This window comes from Amaranthus tricolor, chromosome 11 (genome assembly GCF_026212465.1).
Source record: "Amaranthus tricolor cultivar Red isolate AtriRed21 chromosome 11, ASM2621246v1, whole genome shotgun sequence".
NCBI lineage: Eukaryota > Viridiplantae > Streptophyta > Magnoliopsida > Caryophyllales > Amaranthaceae > Amaranthus > Amaranthus tricolor.
Genome location: NC_080057.1, coordinates 13,410,625 through 13,429,419, shown reverse-complemented (window position 1 = coordinate 13,429,419; position 18,795 = coordinate 13,410,625). Strand labels below are relative to the sequence as shown.

Below are 18,795 nucleotides of genomic sequence, written 5' to 3'. Positions count from 1 at the left end.
AATGGCTTAGTAAAGGTCAATAATGAGTAATAACCATCTATATTGTGCTTGATGATTATTTTGTAAGCATGATTTAACTATCGCATCATAAGCTTGTTGAGAAAATTGTACTCGGCTTTATCGCTGACCGATTTAATCGGCTGTCATCTGTATTATGGATGACAGTATTTTGCAGGAAAATTTAGCTCAGGTTTCGATCCAGGCCGCAACTTTAATTATTCTATCGAGGACTTAGCTTCAATGACTTTACTTGATGACTATATTGTACTTATGTTTTTTTTCGTATTTAAGTAAACCTTATTTTATATTTTCTCAATTGTAAGATATATTTTTTTTTACTTATGTTTTGAACGATTTTAGTTTAAATGGTTTTTAGCAGTTCAGCGTTTTACACTTCCGCATTATTTATCTTAAGTATAATTATTAATGTTAATTATGTATCGAGAGTGCCACTCCTGCTACAAAAAGAGTTAGAATTTTCATAGATTAATACGCCTAACCTTAGAATACTTTTTAAAGTGTTCAACTTGTAATCTCTATTGTGAGATTGGGATTTGCTTTTATTAAGGGACTTGTAAGACGTTTTTCAAGTGGAAGAACGTGGTGAGAGAAGATAGAAAGATTTTCTAGTTTGTCTTAAAGTCTATTAATAAAAGGCGTTGAATCCTAAGGGTTGGAAGAGAACCCATAGGCATAGGTTGCTTAGAACCGAACCTCTTTAACATATCGTGTGTTATTGTTTAAGTCTATTTCTGCACATACGTTATAGTTTTATTAATCGACCTAAAAATGTTCCAGAATACAGTTTTGAAAGGTCACCCAAGCTCTTGAGCTAACCTTCCAGACAAAAATTTTATACGGACATACTCTCTATTCATCCCCTCTCTAGAGAGTATTCGACCTCCTATCAACTTTTAATTGGTATTAGAGCTCAAGACTCTGAAACATGAGTCTGAGAAAAGCTTACAAGCCTTAACAAAGCTAAATGACTCCGAATCTAAATTTACGAAAATGATTACACGTCAAAAAGGATTCAATGATAAATGTGGTATAGGTTATAATAATGTTACACGTAACTACAAGAGTAAAACCACATTTGTCAAGAGTGCATACAAACATTGACGTATACCTACTTGCTCATTTTGTTACAAAGAAGGACATTTTAAGTTTTCATGTCCCTACAGACGTAAGGACAATTATATTATTAAGAATTCCTTTCCTTTTGAATTACGTGAGCAGATAAAGAAAATATGGGTTTCTAAAGGGACAAGATCACCCAATATGGTTTACCCCGAATATGGTCCCAAATTTGTCACTTGGTTGGTTAAGTAAAGTTGAGAAAGGTTATTTTTTGTTTTGTAGGAAAAGCAAAAGTGGATCTTAGATAGTGGATGCTCGAGACATATGAGTGGTAAAATTTCTTTATTTTCTGAAATTAAAGAAAGATGCAATGGCTCGATCACCCTAGGAGACAAAGGTAAATGCAAAATTTTAGGTGTTGGCAAAGTTGGTAAGAATCGCTCTAAAACTATTCATAATGTCTATTTAGTTGAAGGTCTAAAATTTAATTTGCTAAGTGTGTCTCAACTATGTGATAAAGGTAATCAAGTAATCTTTGATAAAGAAAAATGTGTTGTTAAAAACCCTAACACCGGAGATACATTTATTACCACCCTTAGACATGATAATGTTTATGCTTTGAATACTAACGAAATTGCAGCTCAAAATTTCAAGTGCTTGAAGGCTATGTCAGATGATCCAAAACTATGGCATAGACGTCTTGGTCACATCAATATTCATATCATGCATTAGAGGAAAACAAGTAAGAAGTTCATTTAAACCGAAGAAAATGGTAAGCCCTTCAAGACCATGTGAACTTTTACATATTGATTTATGTGGTCCAATACGTGTATGGAGCATATGAGGTAAATCTTACATTCTAGTTACAGTTATTGATTATTCTAGATTTACGTGGGTTGATTTTTTGAAGGATAAAAGTGAAGCCTTGAAACCATTCTCAAGACGTTGTAAAGAAATACGAACTCAGCTAAATCTTCCAATAGTCTCGATTAGAAGTGATCATGTGAGAGAGTTTGATCAATTAGGCTTTAATTAGGCTTTGATTCCTTTTGTGAAAAATACGGTATAACCTATAACTTTTCAGCTCCTAGGACACCCCAACAAAACGGTGTGGTTGAAAAGAAAAATCGAACTTTAGAGGAAATGGCTAGGACAATGCTTATAGAAAAGAGATTAGCCAAACATTAGGCCAAGGCTTTTAACACAACAAATTATGTCTTAAATAGGTGTCTCATTAGACCTATACTAAAGAAAACACCCTACGAGTTATTTAAAGGAAGAAAACCAAACATAGCCTTCCTTAGACCATTTGGTTACAAATGTTTTATCCATAATAATGGTAAGGACAATCTAGGTAAATTTGATGCTAGAAGTGTTGAAAAAATATTTCTTGGATACTTATTAAATAGTAAAGCTTATAGAGTTCTAAATAAGCGTACAAGTATGGTTGAGGAAAGTATACATGTAGTATTTGATGAATCCGACAATGGAATATTAAGTGAAGGATTTAAAGAGTTAAACCTTAACAAACATTATGATGATATAAGTGATGATGAATTGGATGCCAATGATCTTAATCAAGATAAAAAGAAAAACATGCAGGATACTATACAAAGTCTTGATGAGGTTGAAGAAAAACAGGTTGAAAACATTGAAGACTCACAGCCTGATCTTGAGACCCATTCTCAAGACCTAGAGACAGCTCCTAAACGTACTGATTAGACACACCAATTAGAAATCCCTCAATGGAAGTAGGTACAAGTTCTTTGAATGATTTCACACCATCCATATTACGTAGAAGACTTAGAATGTCACCTCAACATCCACCAGAAAACATCATAAGTGTCCAAACAAAGGTACTCAAACTCGATCATCTCTTAAAAATTTATGTGCATTTTCCAATACAAGAACCAGAGTGGATCATTGCTATGCAAAATGAATTAAATGAATTCAAAAGAAACAAAGTTTGGGATCTAGTTGAAAGGCCACCAGACCGTACAATTATTGGAACTAGATGGGTCTTTCGCAATAAGCTCAATGAGGATGGAGACATTATAAGGAATACAACAAGGTTGGTAGCTCAAGTTTATAATCAAGAAGAAGGTATAGATTATGACGATACTTTCGCTCCAGTTGCAAGGTTAAAATCTATCCGTATTTGCCGACAGGGGAAGAATCTTTGAAGGAACGTATCTTGGATGAGGCCCATTGTACAAAATTTTCAGTCCATCTGGGCGGTGACAAAATGTATCAAGACCTTAAGCTAATGTTTTGGTGGTCTGGGATGAAGAAGGATATTGCAGATTATGCCTCGCCCTGTTAGACTTGTCAAAAGGTTAAAAGTGAGCATAAAAGACCAGGAGGTTTACTACAACCTTTGGAGATACCGGTATGGAAGTGGGATGATATCTCTATGGATTTTATTGTGGGTTTACCCCAGACGAAGGCGGGAAATGATGCATCATGGGTCATAGTGGACCGTTTGACTAAGTCAGCCCGTTTCATCCCTATTAGTTGTCGTTGGGAGATGGAACAGTTAGCTCGAGCTTACATTAAATATGTCGTGCGATTTCATTGTGTGCCCCGTGCTATTGTGTCCGATAGAGATACACGGTATTTGTCACAATTTTGGCAAACCTTGCATCAGGCAATGGGCACTACGTTACTTTATAGTACGTCTTCCCACCCACAGACGGATGGGCAGACGAAACGGATAAATCAGATTCTAGAAGATATGTTGCGTGCTATTGCCATGGAATGGCAAGGGTCGTGGGATGAATATTTGGACCTGGTCGAATTTTCTTGCAACAACAGTTATCAGGCATCTATACAGATGGCTCCATTTGAGGCTTTGTATGGGCGTCGTTGTCGTAGTCCGGTTTATTGGGATGATTTCACCGAAGCGATGACCTTGGGACCTGAGTTGTTATTTCAGATGACTGCAAAAGTGAAGTTGATAAGGGATCGTTTAAAAGCGGCACAGGATCGTCAAAAGTCTTATGCTGATTTGAAGCGACGACCAGAAGAGTTCACCGTGGGCGAACGCGTATTACTTCGCGTGTCACCCATGCGCAGAGTAATCCGTTTTGGTATTCATGGAAAGTTGAGCCCTCGATTCATAGGACCATATGAAATTTTGGAACGTGTGGGTAAGGTGGCTTATCGGTTAGCCCTTCCAAACTCCTTGAAAAAAGGTACATGACGTATTCCATGTGTCTCAGCTTAAGCGATATCATGTCGCAGCCTCTCATGTCTTAGATCCCGAACCTTTAGATTTGGATATATCCTTGTCTTACTCTGAGAAACCGGTCAGAATCTTGGACACGAAGGTCCGTAGTACGCGACGAAAGAATATAACTATGGTAAAGGTCCTGTGGTCAAATCACGAGCATAAAGCGGCTACATGGGAAACGGAAGACTCTATGCGAGAAAAGTACCATCACCTCTTTCAGGTTAGTAGCATTACGGGGACGTAACTTCTTAAGGGGGGTAGAGGGCGATAGGAATTTCGCGCGAATAATGATAAATCTTTTGGTTGGTCGTTTTGCCTTTTTGCAAGTGTTGTGTTATGATAACATGTGTGTTCAGCGTTTTCCGTTGCCATGCAAGTTACGAGGACGTAACTTCTTTTAAGGGGGGTAGTCTGTAACACCCCGTCAATTATCGGGTTTAAAAAAAAATAAAATATAATAAAATAAAGTATAACAAAATAAAATAAATAAGTAATATTGAATTATATTATTTTACATGGTTAATTATAAGAAACGAAGAAAGTTTATTTAACGGTAACGCGTTTTATCGCATACGTTGTTATTGCGTAATATTTCTTTTCTGCTTTTAACAAAAAAAATAGACAATTATATAATTAAGTAATTAATTAATTAAAAAAGATAAAAGATTAGGGAAGGGGAAGGGTGACCGGTTGTGTGAAGGAATGGGAGGAGTCTTGTAACTCCTCTCATAAGTGTGTATTAAGGCACATTAAGCTCATCCTTTAATTGCCTATTAATCCTTTTGAAAACCATTTGAGTTCTTCACCCTTCTAAGCTTCCAATTGAACAAAAAAAAATCAGAAAAATTCTCTCCTTTGGGCTTGTGATTCGGCATTTCAAGAAAAAAAAAATTGTTCTCTTGTTCTTCCATTCAATCTTTTGATCAAAGAGGTAAGTCTAATTGAATTGCTAGTTATAGATTTTATATACAAGGTTTTCTAAGATGAATTACATTTTATGTATGATGATATCCTATGACTTTGAGGAGGATTGAGTATATTTTTATGTAATTTTCTTTAACAATCCTTTAATAAACCTTAATTTTGTTAAAAGGATTAAGTTATGTTCTTGATTTATATTCTTTAACAAAGTTTAAATTTTTTTATAAGAATTGAGTTTTGTTGATATTCAAATAAATTTCTTTTATGGTTTAAATTTCTCTAACTAAATTTCAATATGTTAGTAGAAATTAAGTTGGTATGGATTAAGTTATGTAGTCATCCAAGGGTTTAATAATCCTTTAGCAAAATTTGATTTACTTGAAGGATTGTGTTATATTTATATATATGTGTGTCTTGATTTAAAAGGGTGATTTAGTTTTGTAATTCTCTACAAAATTTAATTTGTTAAGAGAATTAAGTATTTAATTTAGTTATTATAATTTATGAAATTTCAAGTCTCTTGAAGGATTTGGTGAATGTGACCTTGCAAGAATTATTTTGGTCATGAGATTTAAAAAGGGTTGATAATGTATATATAAACTAATAATAATAATGAATAAAAAAAAATAATAATAATATATAAATGTAGGCGGCAGCAGCTGTTCCGTCTCGTTAGAGGTACCGACTCGGAAATGTTAGTCGTTTTTCGTTGTTTTATGCACCGTTGCGTTAAAAACTCGTTAAACGCTTAAAATAATTAAAAATAGTAAATGGATGTTAGAAATTACAAAATTTGGTACCCAAGGTAATTGACGTGTTCCGAACGCAACGCCGAAGTCGGATTTTTCATTTGAATTTTCTAAACTGTCTGAAATGGCCAATAAAGTTTCTGGTCGGAAATTAATTTTTGGAATCATTGGAAGTTGGATGAAAACATTTAAAATTATCAAGTCTTAGTGATATCTTAGTGGTATGGAGTGGATTAAATGTGTAAACACGATTTAATATGTGATCGTTTTGTGTGTGTTATATAGGACCTCGATTTATAAGAGGGCGAAATTCCTATTGTGCTTGAGCAACGTGTGTTTGCAGCGTTTAAGGTACACGCTTAGACCATACTGTTTATATGGTGGTGCAAGTAGTGTTGTTTCATTTCTAATCGAGGCATTGTAAATCACATAAGGATTAGACACCTCCAATAATATGAAATAATTAATTGGAAATTGAGAATTTATGTGTTTGTCACCCAAAAGGGTTGACGTTTGGTTATGTTACCCAAAGGGGTTAACGATTGGTTTGGATTATTATAATTATTGTTCCCATGGCAGATTTGGATCATTACGGTCACCATGGGGGTATGCATACTTTAGCCTTTGGCGACCCGAACAGGACGGGCAACGTCTTAGGTTGGTGGTTGCCTTGGGATTAGCTCTCCCAAGTGTATTCCACCAAAAATATTTGAATTTATACTTGAACGACCCGAACAGGACGGACAACATTACAAGTTGTAATTATCTAAAAGAAATAAATGGTTTATACTTGAACGACCCGAACAGGACGGGCAATGTTACAAGATTGGAGATATTGAATAATGAATATATATTAGAGCCTTTGCATGCTAGGATAAACACAATGCTTGTATTCAACCTGTTTGACATATGTATGAAATCTCTGACGTGTATTGGTTGTTCTTTGGAATCTGCTATGTGTTGTCATACGACGTGCAGTAGGTTGATTGTAGGTAGGGGTTGGAGTGAGGACTCAGCTTAGAACCCGTAACCATAAAGACTAAGATATATTTTGTAATAAGTTTATGAGTCGAAATAACTCCGTTTATGTAACGAAAGTTTATGACGTTTTTCTTTTTATTTCGTACAACTTTTTAGCTAGTCTAGAGGCCGGTAGGCACTCGAGTTGTATGTAAAGACTTCCGCTGACTTGTTTTCTTTGTTTGGTGTTATTTCTTGCGTTGACCATATTCCTTTACCGTTGGAACGTTGACGATCCGAGTAAAAAAAAAATAATTTTATTTGTGTCTGTTTATGAACCGGGATCATGTTTTCATATGATTTTTCGGGTCACTTAAATCGGGCCGTTACAATTGGTATCAGAGCCAACGTTCCTCATATGATAAAGGAATTAACAACCTTAGTAGAGAGTTGGGAAGTAGTCGTTGGGACGTAAAATTGTTGGAATGTGTTTGCGTTGTAGGTTGTTTGTGATAGTAATGTTTTGTTTGTACTTCCGAGTAGAATCAAGATTTATGGATAAGAGAAAAACACCCTTGGACTCACTCACCCTCGGGAAGTCTAGTAAGATACCGATGTTTGACCTAGAGACTGCCTAGAGAGAAGTCTCCAATGCTGATATTTGGAAAATAAGGGATGGTGAAAGTATCCGAGATTATAGGGAGAGGATGCGTATGGTTAAGGCAAAGGCTGATAGGGTATGTTATGATTTAGTTTTAGACCTAAAAGAGTTACGTCGTTTGTCTGAATCTAGGAAAAATGTAGAACCCGAGGAGGAGGGCGAGACCCACATATCGGACGACGCTGATGTGGTCATGGAACCCTTGAAGGAGCGGAACCTACCCGTCCCTCCACTAGTGGAAACCGAGGTTCAATCGGAGAGTGATGTCGAAATGTGGGAGCCTAAGCGAGAACCACCTAATTATGTAGAGATTTCCAGCGAAGATGAGAGTGGCATTTGGGGGTCGCACTATGATCTGTATGGATATGGGACTGGGTTTGATAGGGGTTGCTCAAATGAAGAGGATCCCGAAGAAGACGTGGAGGAAGTATCAATAGACCACCCTAGGAATAGTGATAATGAATCAGAAGATGCGCACTCGAACTTCAGCTCTGATTCTGGGGAAGATGCAAATGATGAGGACTTTGACTTAGCAAGCTATGATGAGAGTGCTGACACTTGGGACGCTTGGCGTTAAAATAAGATGCCTCCTTTGTCAAGAAAGACACTTTCTAGAAACAGTGCCAACCGTACACTAAGGAGTTTAGTAAGAGCTCTTACTGATGTGGGCACTCCACGAGAGAGATCTGTGTCGGAATTAGCCTCTGATATGAGTAAGAGGATCAGTCAGAGCAAACCCTCGACTTTCAATGGTAAGGGGGAACCATCGGAACTCGAGCTCTGGTTAAGGAAATTTTGACAAACTTTTTGATGTGGTTGAATGCCCAGAGGAATTGAAGGTCAACCAGGCTGCGTTTTATTTGGTTGGTGAAGCCGACTATTGGTGGGCAAATAGTAGATCTGGGTTATTAGAACAAACTCATGGAGTCTTTAATTGAGATTTGTTTAAAAGGGCTATGCGAGAGAAATTATACCCTTTGCACGTCAGAAAAGATAAGTCAAACGAGTTCGCTCGTTTGGAAATGGGAGACATGACTGTTGATGAATATTACCGAAAGTTTATGGAATATATTCAGTACTGTCCTGACGATGTTCCCACTAAGGAGAAAAAGATGCAGCGATTTGAACTGGGATTGTCATATGACATTCAAAAACATATTGAGAGCGACCGCTATAACACCATGGAACAGATGTACAAGCGTGCGTCTCAAATAGAGAACATTCTGAGGAAGGAGAACAAAAAAGAGAAGGGTAAGGACCCTGAGAAGAGGAAGGAGATTGCAGGCCAGACATCAGGGATTTCGTCGGACTTTTATCAAAAGAAAGCTAGAACTTTCGAAAATTTTCAGGGAAGTTGATCTAGTACAAATTCTGGGTTTAGGGGAGACGTGAAGCCTGCTAAGCCATTACTGGACCGAGATGGCAATGAAAGGAAATATTTCTGTAGAAGATGCAGGGGAAACTATCCTGGAAAGAATTGTGATAGGATTTGGTTGAATGTAATTTTTGCCACAAGAGGGGACATAGGGAGTATAAATGCTACATAAAGAAAGGGAGTGGGAGTCAACAGCCGGGTGGGCAGCACCAGCAGCAGAATTTTAATAACTCCGAAAGGCAAGTCAACCTGCAGTACGAAAATGGTAATCATGGAAACACTGCTCAGAGGTTTCAGCGACCTATTAGTAGGGGACAAGCCCGGGTGGATGGAAACCGAATCGAAGGGTCAGGTATGCAACGTGGGGGTAATCAAGTGGAAGTAATAAATGCACAGCCGTTTGGTGGACGGGTAACTGCGGTCAGTGCAAGGGAAGCTGACCAAGCAACGGATGTAGTTACAAGTACGTTCACCATTCATTCTGTAGTTGTTAATGTACTTTTTGACTCGGGTGCAACATGTTCATTTCTTGCAAAGAGTAAAGTAGAGGAGTTGAATTTAGGAACATCTGAAAAAGTTTCTTATATAGTGGCTGTTCCATCGGGAAGATTGTACAATTGTGATAGATTGTATAAGGAAGTGCCCTTAAGAATAAGGAAGGTCATTTTTCCTAGTGACTTGTATGTGTTAGATATGGAAGGCTTAGAGGTAATTTTGGGGATGGACTGGTTAGGAAAATATAAAGCCACTATAGAATGTAGGGAGCAGAGAGTGACGCTAGAAGGACCAAGAGGGGAAAAGGTTAGATATCGGAAATTTCAAAAAGGACCCCGAACGAATTTGGTATCGACTTTAGAATTGCAAAGACTCATGAAGCAGGGACACCCTTTGTACTTACGTCATATCAGCCAAGGGGGAAAGAAGGAGGAGGACCCCAAGGATATTGCTGTAGTGAATGAATTTTTGGATGTTTTTCCTGACGAGATTCCCGGTATGCCACCTCAACGGGATATTGACTTCACGATAGACTTGATACCTGGGACTGGGCCGATTTCTAAGGCCCCTTATCGTATGGCTCCGAAAGAGATGGAGGAATTAAAGTCTCAGCTTGAAGAATTGTTGGAAAAGGGTTATGTTCGACCTAGTGTTTCACCTTGGGGCGCTCCAGTTTTGTTTGTGAGAAAGAAAGATGGTAGTTTGAGATTATGCATCGACTACAGAGAGTTAAACAAGGTAACCGTTAAGAATAAATACCCGTTACCCCGGATAGATGACTTATTTGATCAATTGAGAGGAGCCGAGATCTTTTCTAAAATTGACTCAAGATCGGGTTATCATCAGCTAAGAATAGCTGAAGGGGATATACATAAAACCGCTTTCAGAACACGTGATGGACATTATGAGTTCACCGTGATGCCGTTTGGGTTGACAAATGCTCCAGCTGCATTCATGTGCTTAATTAACCAAGTGTTTAGTGCGTACCTGGATAAATTCGTCGTTATCTTTATTGATGACATATTGGTCTATTCGAAGGACCGAGATGAACATCAGAAACATCTACGATTTGTCCTGCAAACCCTGCGAGAAAACAAGTTGTACGCAAAATTGTCAAAGTGTGAATTCTGGTTGGAAAAGGTATCATTTTTGGGTCATTTTGTTTCTAAGGAAGGTATTTCGGTGGATCCGGTGACGGTGGAGGCAGTTCGAAGTTGTTCGTCACCCAAGAACGTCACCGAGGTGCGAAGTTTCTTAGGCTTGGCCGGGTATTACCGTCGTTTTGCTAAGGATTACTCGCGTATTGCTCGGCCCATGACTTCATTGATGAAGAAAGAGAAGAAGTTCGAGTGGACTGACGAGTGTGAACAGGCCTTCGTGACTTTGAAGGAAAGGTTAACTACGGCCCCTGTTCTTACTCTACCTGACCCAAAGTTGGATTATATTGTTTACAGTGACGCATCGAAGAAAGGATTGGGTTGTGTACTGATGCAGGACCGTAAGGTGATTGCTTACGCATCATGACAGATGAAAGTACATGAAGTTAATTATACTACCCATGATCTGGAGTTAGCTGCTATAGTGTTTACTCTCAAAATATGGCGGCATTACTTGTATGGCGTCAAATGTAGGATCTACACTGATCATCAGAGTCTGAAGTATCTCTACATTCAGTTCGATTTAAACATTCGACAACGTCGGTGGCTAGAGTTGATGACAGATTATGATTTGGAGTTCATATATCATGAGGGACGAGCAAATTTAGTAGCCGATGCGTTGAGTAGGAAGTCCAATCACTCGATGTCCGCCTTGGACGAAGTTGAAGAGTTGCATCGGGATTTTGCGAGGTTGAACATGGAAGTGGTGTGTAAGGGTGAATTACAGGGATGTCTGAATGCTTTGTCTATTCGACTTTCCTTCTTTGAAGAAATTTTGAATTCCCAAGATAAAGACCCGAAACTATTGAAGTTGAAGGAGCAAGCTCGGGAAGGAAAAGTGGAGGGATTCTTTGTTCATGAAGATGGGAGCTTGAGGTTCAATGGTCGCTGGTGTTTGCCGACAGGGGAAGAATCTTTGAAGGAACGTATCTTGGATGAGGCCCATTGTACAAAATTTTCAGTCCATCTGGGCGGTGACAAAATGTATCAAGACCTTAAGCTAATGTTTTGGTGGTCTGGGATGAAGAAGGATATTGCAGATTATGCCACGCCCTGTTTGACTTGTCAAAAGGTTAAAAGTGAGCATAAAAGACCAGGAGGTTTACTACAACCTTTGGAGATACCGGTATGGAAGTGGGATGATATCTCTATGGATTTTAATGTGGGTTTACCCCGGACGAAGGCGGGAAATGATGCATCATGGGTCATAGTGGACCGTTTGACTAAGTCAGCCCGTTTCATCCCTATCAGTTGTCGTTGGGAGATGGAACAGTTAGCTCGAGCTTACATTAAGTATGTCGTGCGATTTCATGGTGTGCCCCGTACTATTGTGTCCAATAGAGATACACGGTATTTGTCACAATTTTGGCAAACCTTGCATCAGGCAATTGGCAATACGTTACTTTATAGTACGTCTTCCCACCCACAGACGGATGGGCAGACGGAACGGATAAATCAGATTCTAGAAGATATGTTGCGCGCTATTGCCATGGAATGGCAAGGGTCGTGGGATGAATATTTGGACCTGGTCGAATTTTCTTGCAACAACAGTTATCAGACATCTATACAGATGGCTCCATTTGAGGCTTTGTATGGGCGTCGTTGTCGTAGTCCGGTTTATTGGGATGATTTCACCGAAGCGGTGACCTTGGGACCTGAGTTGTTATTTCAGATGACTGCAAAAGTGAAGTTGATAAGGGATCGTTTAAAAGCGGCACAGGATCGTCAAAAGTCTTATGCTGATTTGAAGCGACGACCAGAAGAGTTCACTGTGGGCGAACGCGTATTACTTCGCGTGTCACCCGTGCGCAGAGTAATCCGTTTTGGTATTCGTGGAAAGTTGAGCCCTCGATTCATAGGACCATATGAAATTTTGGAACGTGTGGGTAAGGTGGCTTATCGGTTAGCCCTTCCAAACTCCTTGAAAAAAGGTACATGACGTATTCCATGTGTCGCAGCTTAAGCGATATCTTGTCGCAGCCTCTCATGTCTTAGATCTCGAACCTTTAGATTTGGATATATCCTTGTCTTACTCTGAGAAACCGGTCAGAATCTTGGACACGAAGGTCCGTAGTACGCGACGAAAGAATATAACTATGGTAAAGGTCCTATGGTCAAATCACGAGCATAAAGCGGCTACATGGGAAACGGAAGACTCTATGCGAGAAAAGTACCATCACCTCTTTCAGGTTAGTAGCATTACGGGGACGTAACTTCTTAAGGGGGGTAGAGGGCGATAGGAATTTCGCACGAATAATGATAAATCTTTTGGTTGGTCGTTTTGCCTTTTTGCAAGTGTTGTGTTATGATAACATGTGTGTTCAGCGTTTTTCGTTGCCATGCAAGTTACGAGGACGTAACTTCTTTTAAGGGGGGTAGTCTGTAACACCCCGTAAATTATCGGGTTAAAAAAAAAAAAAAATATAATAAAATAAAGTATAACAAAATAAAATAAATAAGTAATATTGAATTATATTATTTTACATGGTTAATTATAAGAAACGAAGAAAGTTTATTTAACGGTAACGCGTTTTATCGCATACGTTGTTATTGCGTAATATTTCTTTTCTGCTTTTAACAAAAAAAATAGACAATTATATAATTAAGTAATTAATTAATTAAAAAAGATAAAAGATTAGGGAAGGGGAAGGGTGACCGGTTGTGTGAAGGAATGGGAGGAGTCTTGTAACTCCTCTCATAAGTGTGTATTAAGGCACATTAAGCTCATCCTTTAATTGCCTATTAATCCTTTTGAAAACCATTTGAGTTCTTCACCCTTCTAAGCTTCCAATTGAACAAAAAAAAATCAGAAAAATTCTCTCCTTTGGGCTTGTGATTCGGCATTTCAAGAAAAAAAAAATTATTCTCTTGTTCTTCCATTCAATCTTTTGATCAAAGAGGTAAGTCTAATTGAATTGCTAGTTATAGATTTTATATACAAGGTTTTCTAAGATGAATTACATTTTATGTATGATGATATCCTATGACTTTGAGGAGGATTGAGTATATTTTTATGTAATTTTCTTTAACAATCCTTTAATAAACCTTAATTTTGTTAAAAGGATTAAGTTATGTTCTTGATTTATATTCTTTAACAAAGTTTAAATTTTTTTATAAGAATTGAGTTTTGTTGATATTCAAATAAATTTCTTTTATGGTTTAAATTTCTCTAACTAAATTTCAATATGTTAGTAAAAATTAAGTTGGTATGGATTAAGTTATGTAGTCATCCAAGGGTTTAATAATCCTTTAGCAAAATTTGATTTACTTGAAGGATTGTGTTATATTTATATATATGTGTGTCTTGATTTAAAAGGGTGATTTAGTTTTGTAATTCTCTACAAAATTTAATTTGTTAAGAGAATTAAGTATTTAATTTAGTTATTATAATTTATGAAATTTCAAGTCTCTTGAAGGATTTGTGAATGTGACCTTGCAAGAATTATTTTGGTCATGAGATTTAAAAAGGGTTGATAATGTATATATAAACTAATAATAATAATGAATAAAAAAAAATAATAATAATATATAAATGTAGGCGGCAGCAGCTGTTCCGCCTCGTTAGAGGTACCGACTCGGAAATGTTAGTCGTTTTTCGTTGTTTTATGCACCGTTGCGTTAAAAACTCGTTAAACGCTTAAAATAAATAAAAATAGTAAATGGATGTTAGAAATTATAAAATTTGGTACCCAAGGTAATTGACGCGTTCCGAACGCAACGGCGAAGTCGGATTTTTCATTTGAATTTTCTAAACTGTCTGAAATGGCCAATAAAGTTTCTGGTCAGAAATTAATTTTTGGAATCATTGGAAGTTGGATGAAAACATTTAAAATTATCAAGTCTTAGTGATATCTTAGTGGTATGGAGTGGATTAAATGTGTAAACACGATCTAATATGTGATCGTTTTGTGTGTGTTATATAGGACCTCGATTTATAAGAGGGCGAAATTCCTATTGTGCTTGAGCAACGTGTGTTTGCAGCGTTTAAGGTACACGCTTAGACCATACTGTTTATATGGTGGTGCAAGTAGTGTTGTTTCATTTCTAATCGAGGCATTGTAAATCACATAAGGATTAGACACCTCCAATAATATGAAATAATTAATTGGAAATTGAGAATTTATGTGTTTGTCACCCAAAGGGGTTGACGTTTGGTTATGTTACCCAAAGGGGTTAACGATTGGTTTGGATTATTATAATTATTGTTCCCATGGCAGTTTTGGATCATTACGGTCACCATGGGGGTATGCATACTTTAGCCTTTGGCGACCCGAACAGGACGGGCAACGTCTTAGGTCGGTGGTTGCCTTGGGATTAGCTCTCCCAAGTGTATTCCACCAAAAATATTTGAATTTATACTTGAACGACCCGAACAGGACGGGCAACGTTACAAGTTGGAATTATCTAAAAGAAATAAATGGTTTATACTTGAACGACCCGAACAGGACGGGCAACGTTACAAGATTGGAGATATTGAATAATGAATATATATTAGAGCCTTTGCATGCTAGGATAAACACAATGCTTGTATTCAACCTGTTTGACATATGTATGAAATCTCTGACGTGTATTGGTTGTTCTTTGGAACGTGCTATGTGTTGTCATACGACGTGCAGTAGGTTGATTGCAGGTGGGGGTTGGAGTGAGGACTCAGCTTAGAACCCATAACCATCAAGAGTAAGATATATTTGTAATAATTTTATGAGTCGAAATAACTCCGTTTATGTAACGAAAGTTTATGACGTTTTTCTTTTTATTTCGTACAACTTTTTAGCTAGTCTAGAGGCCGGTAGGCACTCGAGTTGTATGTAAAGACTTCCGCTGACTTGTTTTCTTTGTTTGGCGTTGTTTCTTGCGTTGACCATATTCCTTTACCGTTGGAACGTTGACGATCCGAGTAAAAAAAAAAATAATTTTATTTGTGTCCGTTTATGAACCGGGATCATGTTTTCATATGATTTTTCGGGTCACTTAAATCGGGCCGTTACAGCAACACTAAGTCTAGACCAAGACACAAATGGTAAGAGTGTTGATCAAAAGACTTATAGATGTATGATTGGTTCTTTATTGTATTTAACTGCTAGTCTTCCTGATATTATGTTTAGTGTTTGCTTATGTGCACGTTTTCAAGCTAACCCAAAAGAATCTCACTTAACAACAGTTAAGAGAATCTTTAGATATTTTTATGGGACTAAAGACTTCGGTCTATGGTACCCTAGTTGTGGAGATTTTGGTTTGATTTGTTTTTCAGATGATGATTATGCTGGTTATAAGGTGGATAGAAAGAGCACTTCAGGATCGTGTCAATTCTTGGGAAATTCATTGATTTCATGGTATTCTAAAAAGAAAAATTCAGTTGCTTTATCTATAGCTGAAGCTCAATACAGCTGCTGGTGCATGTTGCTCTCAAATATTATGGATTGCACAACAACTTCAAGATCTTGGAGTTGATCTCAAAGTTATTCCAATCAAATGTGATAATACAAGCGCAATTTGTATTACTAAAAATCCGGGACAACATTCACGTACTAAACACATTAAGGTTCGTCACCAATTCATACGTGATCATGTTGAAAAAGGTTACTCTATCTTTTATTTCTATAAAAAATCAATTAGCTGATATATTTACAAAACCTTTAAGTCCTGATCGTTTTTCATATATTCGTATAGAACTTGGCATGTTAAATGATGTTGCATGAACTAAGGGGGAGTAAGGGTTCAATAGTAAAGGTAAAATATTACTAAATACTAATATTTAGGGGGAGTATTTCATTTTATTTACATGATTTTATTATGGTTGCATATATACGTCTTTATACATGTTTTTGAAAATTGAAAATTAAATTTCAATTTCTAAAAATCATTTGTTACAAATAAATATATAAAAGTGGGATTTACAATTAAATACCTTTAATCAATAAAGAATATTTAAAGTTAAACTAATTTGTTTGCTTGAAAATTTTTTACATCCCAACATTTTCATCCCTGTTTACTTTTTGATGAAAGTCAAAAAGGGGGAGAAATTATGTAAATTATGTTTATGCTTTGCTTTGCTTGCTTTGCTTATTCTTATTCGTTTTATTTGCTTTCCTATTGGTTTTGTTTGCTTGCTTGCTGTTATTCTATGGTACATGCTTGGTTCGTTGTTCATTTGATGATTTCTTTATTATTTGTTTTGATGATATGTTCATAGTTACTGATTATTGTTCTTGTTTATGTCGTTTAATAATCATCATACACTTTGTTGATCGTGTTGCTACAATTTAATACTGATTATTATGCCTTTGCATGTATTGTGATTAGATATTTGTTTACTTGTGATAATCTTATTAATGATTTCAATATCCATGCATGAAAATTTATTGGTTTATACTATTTTTATCATGTTTTTCAATTCATGTTCAACTAGTAATATGATTTAGGAAAATATGGTTTTGACTTTCATCAAGGGGGAGATTGAAGACTCAACTCTCTTAAATGATGATAATTCAAAACACATATTAATTAAACAAATAAATTAAGTAATTATATTTAGTTTTTTAAGTTGGTCCAAAATCATATTAAATATAAAGTGAATAATTGATATATATTTTAAGTTCAAAATATTTTAAATGTTGGTAGATTATTTGATAAACTAGCTAACATTGAAATATGCTTTAAATACGTTTAAATGACTTAAGTCTATCTTAAGGATGAATTTATAAGGCTTGGAATAAGTTTAAAGTTTTTAAGATAATTATGCTTAAGATAAGGTTATTTTTGTCATTATAGTTTGAAATATTTTAATAGGTCAAAGTATATTAAAATTAACTTTTAAATATTTTAATAGGTTAAAATTTATTGAAATTAAGTTTGAGTTAAATATATGTATGTTCAAAATGTTAAAATACTTGAATTATACATGTGCTCAAGATATTCAAATAGTTGTTTAAATTACAAGTTTGCGTTTAAATTTTGAATAAAATAGTGGTTTGTAATTTAAATGTTATCACACGGTTTATATTTGAATATTTGAATATAAATTAGTTGTTAAGCTATACTAATTAAAGAGCTTTCCTATAAATAAGATGACAATTTAAATTGATACTAAAAATAGGAAAAGTCAATTTAAATCAATGCTCAAAACAGGAATTAATTTTGAATAATTATTTACACGTTATTTTATCTGGTTTTTGCTGAGTTTTCAATATCTTGTATGAGTTCAAAGGGGGCAGCACAATATTGGTTGTTAATATTTAAAAACAGCACACAATGACGTAGTTATATGAGCTGTCAGTGCAACGTCAGTTTGAGTTAAAATTCAAGATCTTGAAGACTGGCACAGATTAACCAAATCAACGAAATTGACGGATGAAGCTTTCTTTTTCTTCAATGATATGTTGAGGCGTGACATATATAAATACAAGGCTTCGTGCAAGAATTAAGATTGCACCTCTTCTTACAATTTTCTCTCTTGTGGAAATAAGATCTATTATTCTCTAAGCATTCAAAAGAGTTGTAATTCTTAGTTCATCTAGCTCTTACAATTTGTAATAGGATTAAGTGTTAAAAAGAGTTAGTAGTTTCATAGATTAATACGCCTAACCTTAGAATACTTTTTAAAGTGTTTAACTTGTAATCTCTATTGTGAGATTGGGATTTGCTTTTATTAGGGGACTTATAAGACGTTCTTCAAGGGGAAGAATGTGCTCAGAGAAGATAGAGAGATCTTCTAGTTTATCTTAAAGTCTATTAATAAAAGGCGTTGAATCCTACGGGTTGGAAGAGAACCCATAGGCGGGGAGTAGGTTGTTTAGAACCGAACCTCATTAACATATCGTGTGTTATTGTTTAAGTTTATTTCCGCACATACGTTATAGTTTTGTTAATCGACCTAAAAATGTTCCAGAATACAGTTTTGAAAGGTCATCCAAGCTCTTGAACTAACCTTCTAGACAAAAATTTTAAACGGGCATACTCTCTATTCACCTCCCTGCCTTCCCTAGAGAGTATTCGACCTCCTATAAACTTTCAATATCAGATTGTGCTATTATATTTCATAACTCCTTATGAACCTAAAATGTTACCGCAATTCCTTTCCTTCTCTCTTATAGTTCGAATTAAGGGTACATAAGTTATAAATTAGCCCAGAATGCATGGCCATGCTTTAATTCTTAATTTTCGCT

General features: G+C 36.2%; 1 protein-coding gene across 1 annotated transcript; it reads left to right on the top strand.

Moving 5' to 3' along the window:
• Nucleotides 1-9,022: 9,022 nt before the first annotated feature.
• On the top strand, nucleotides 9,023-18,551 carry LOC130826512 (uncharacterized). Its single transcript, XM_057692094.1, has 13 exons — nucleotides 9,023-9,046; nucleotides 9,090-9,658; nucleotides 9,740-9,926; nucleotides 10,038-10,112; nucleotides 10,164-10,603; nucleotides 10,648-10,741; nucleotides 11,124-11,702; nucleotides 12,015-12,127; nucleotides 12,242-12,443; nucleotides 12,589-12,696; nucleotides 15,882-15,932; nucleotides 16,002-16,172; nucleotides 18,519-18,551. The coding sequence occupies exons 1-13, from the start codon at nucleotides 9,023-9,025 to the stop codon at nucleotides 18,549-18,551; spliced, it is 2,646 nt and encodes an 881-aa protein (XP_057548077.1).
• Nucleotides 18,552-18,795: the final 244 nt, after the last annotated feature.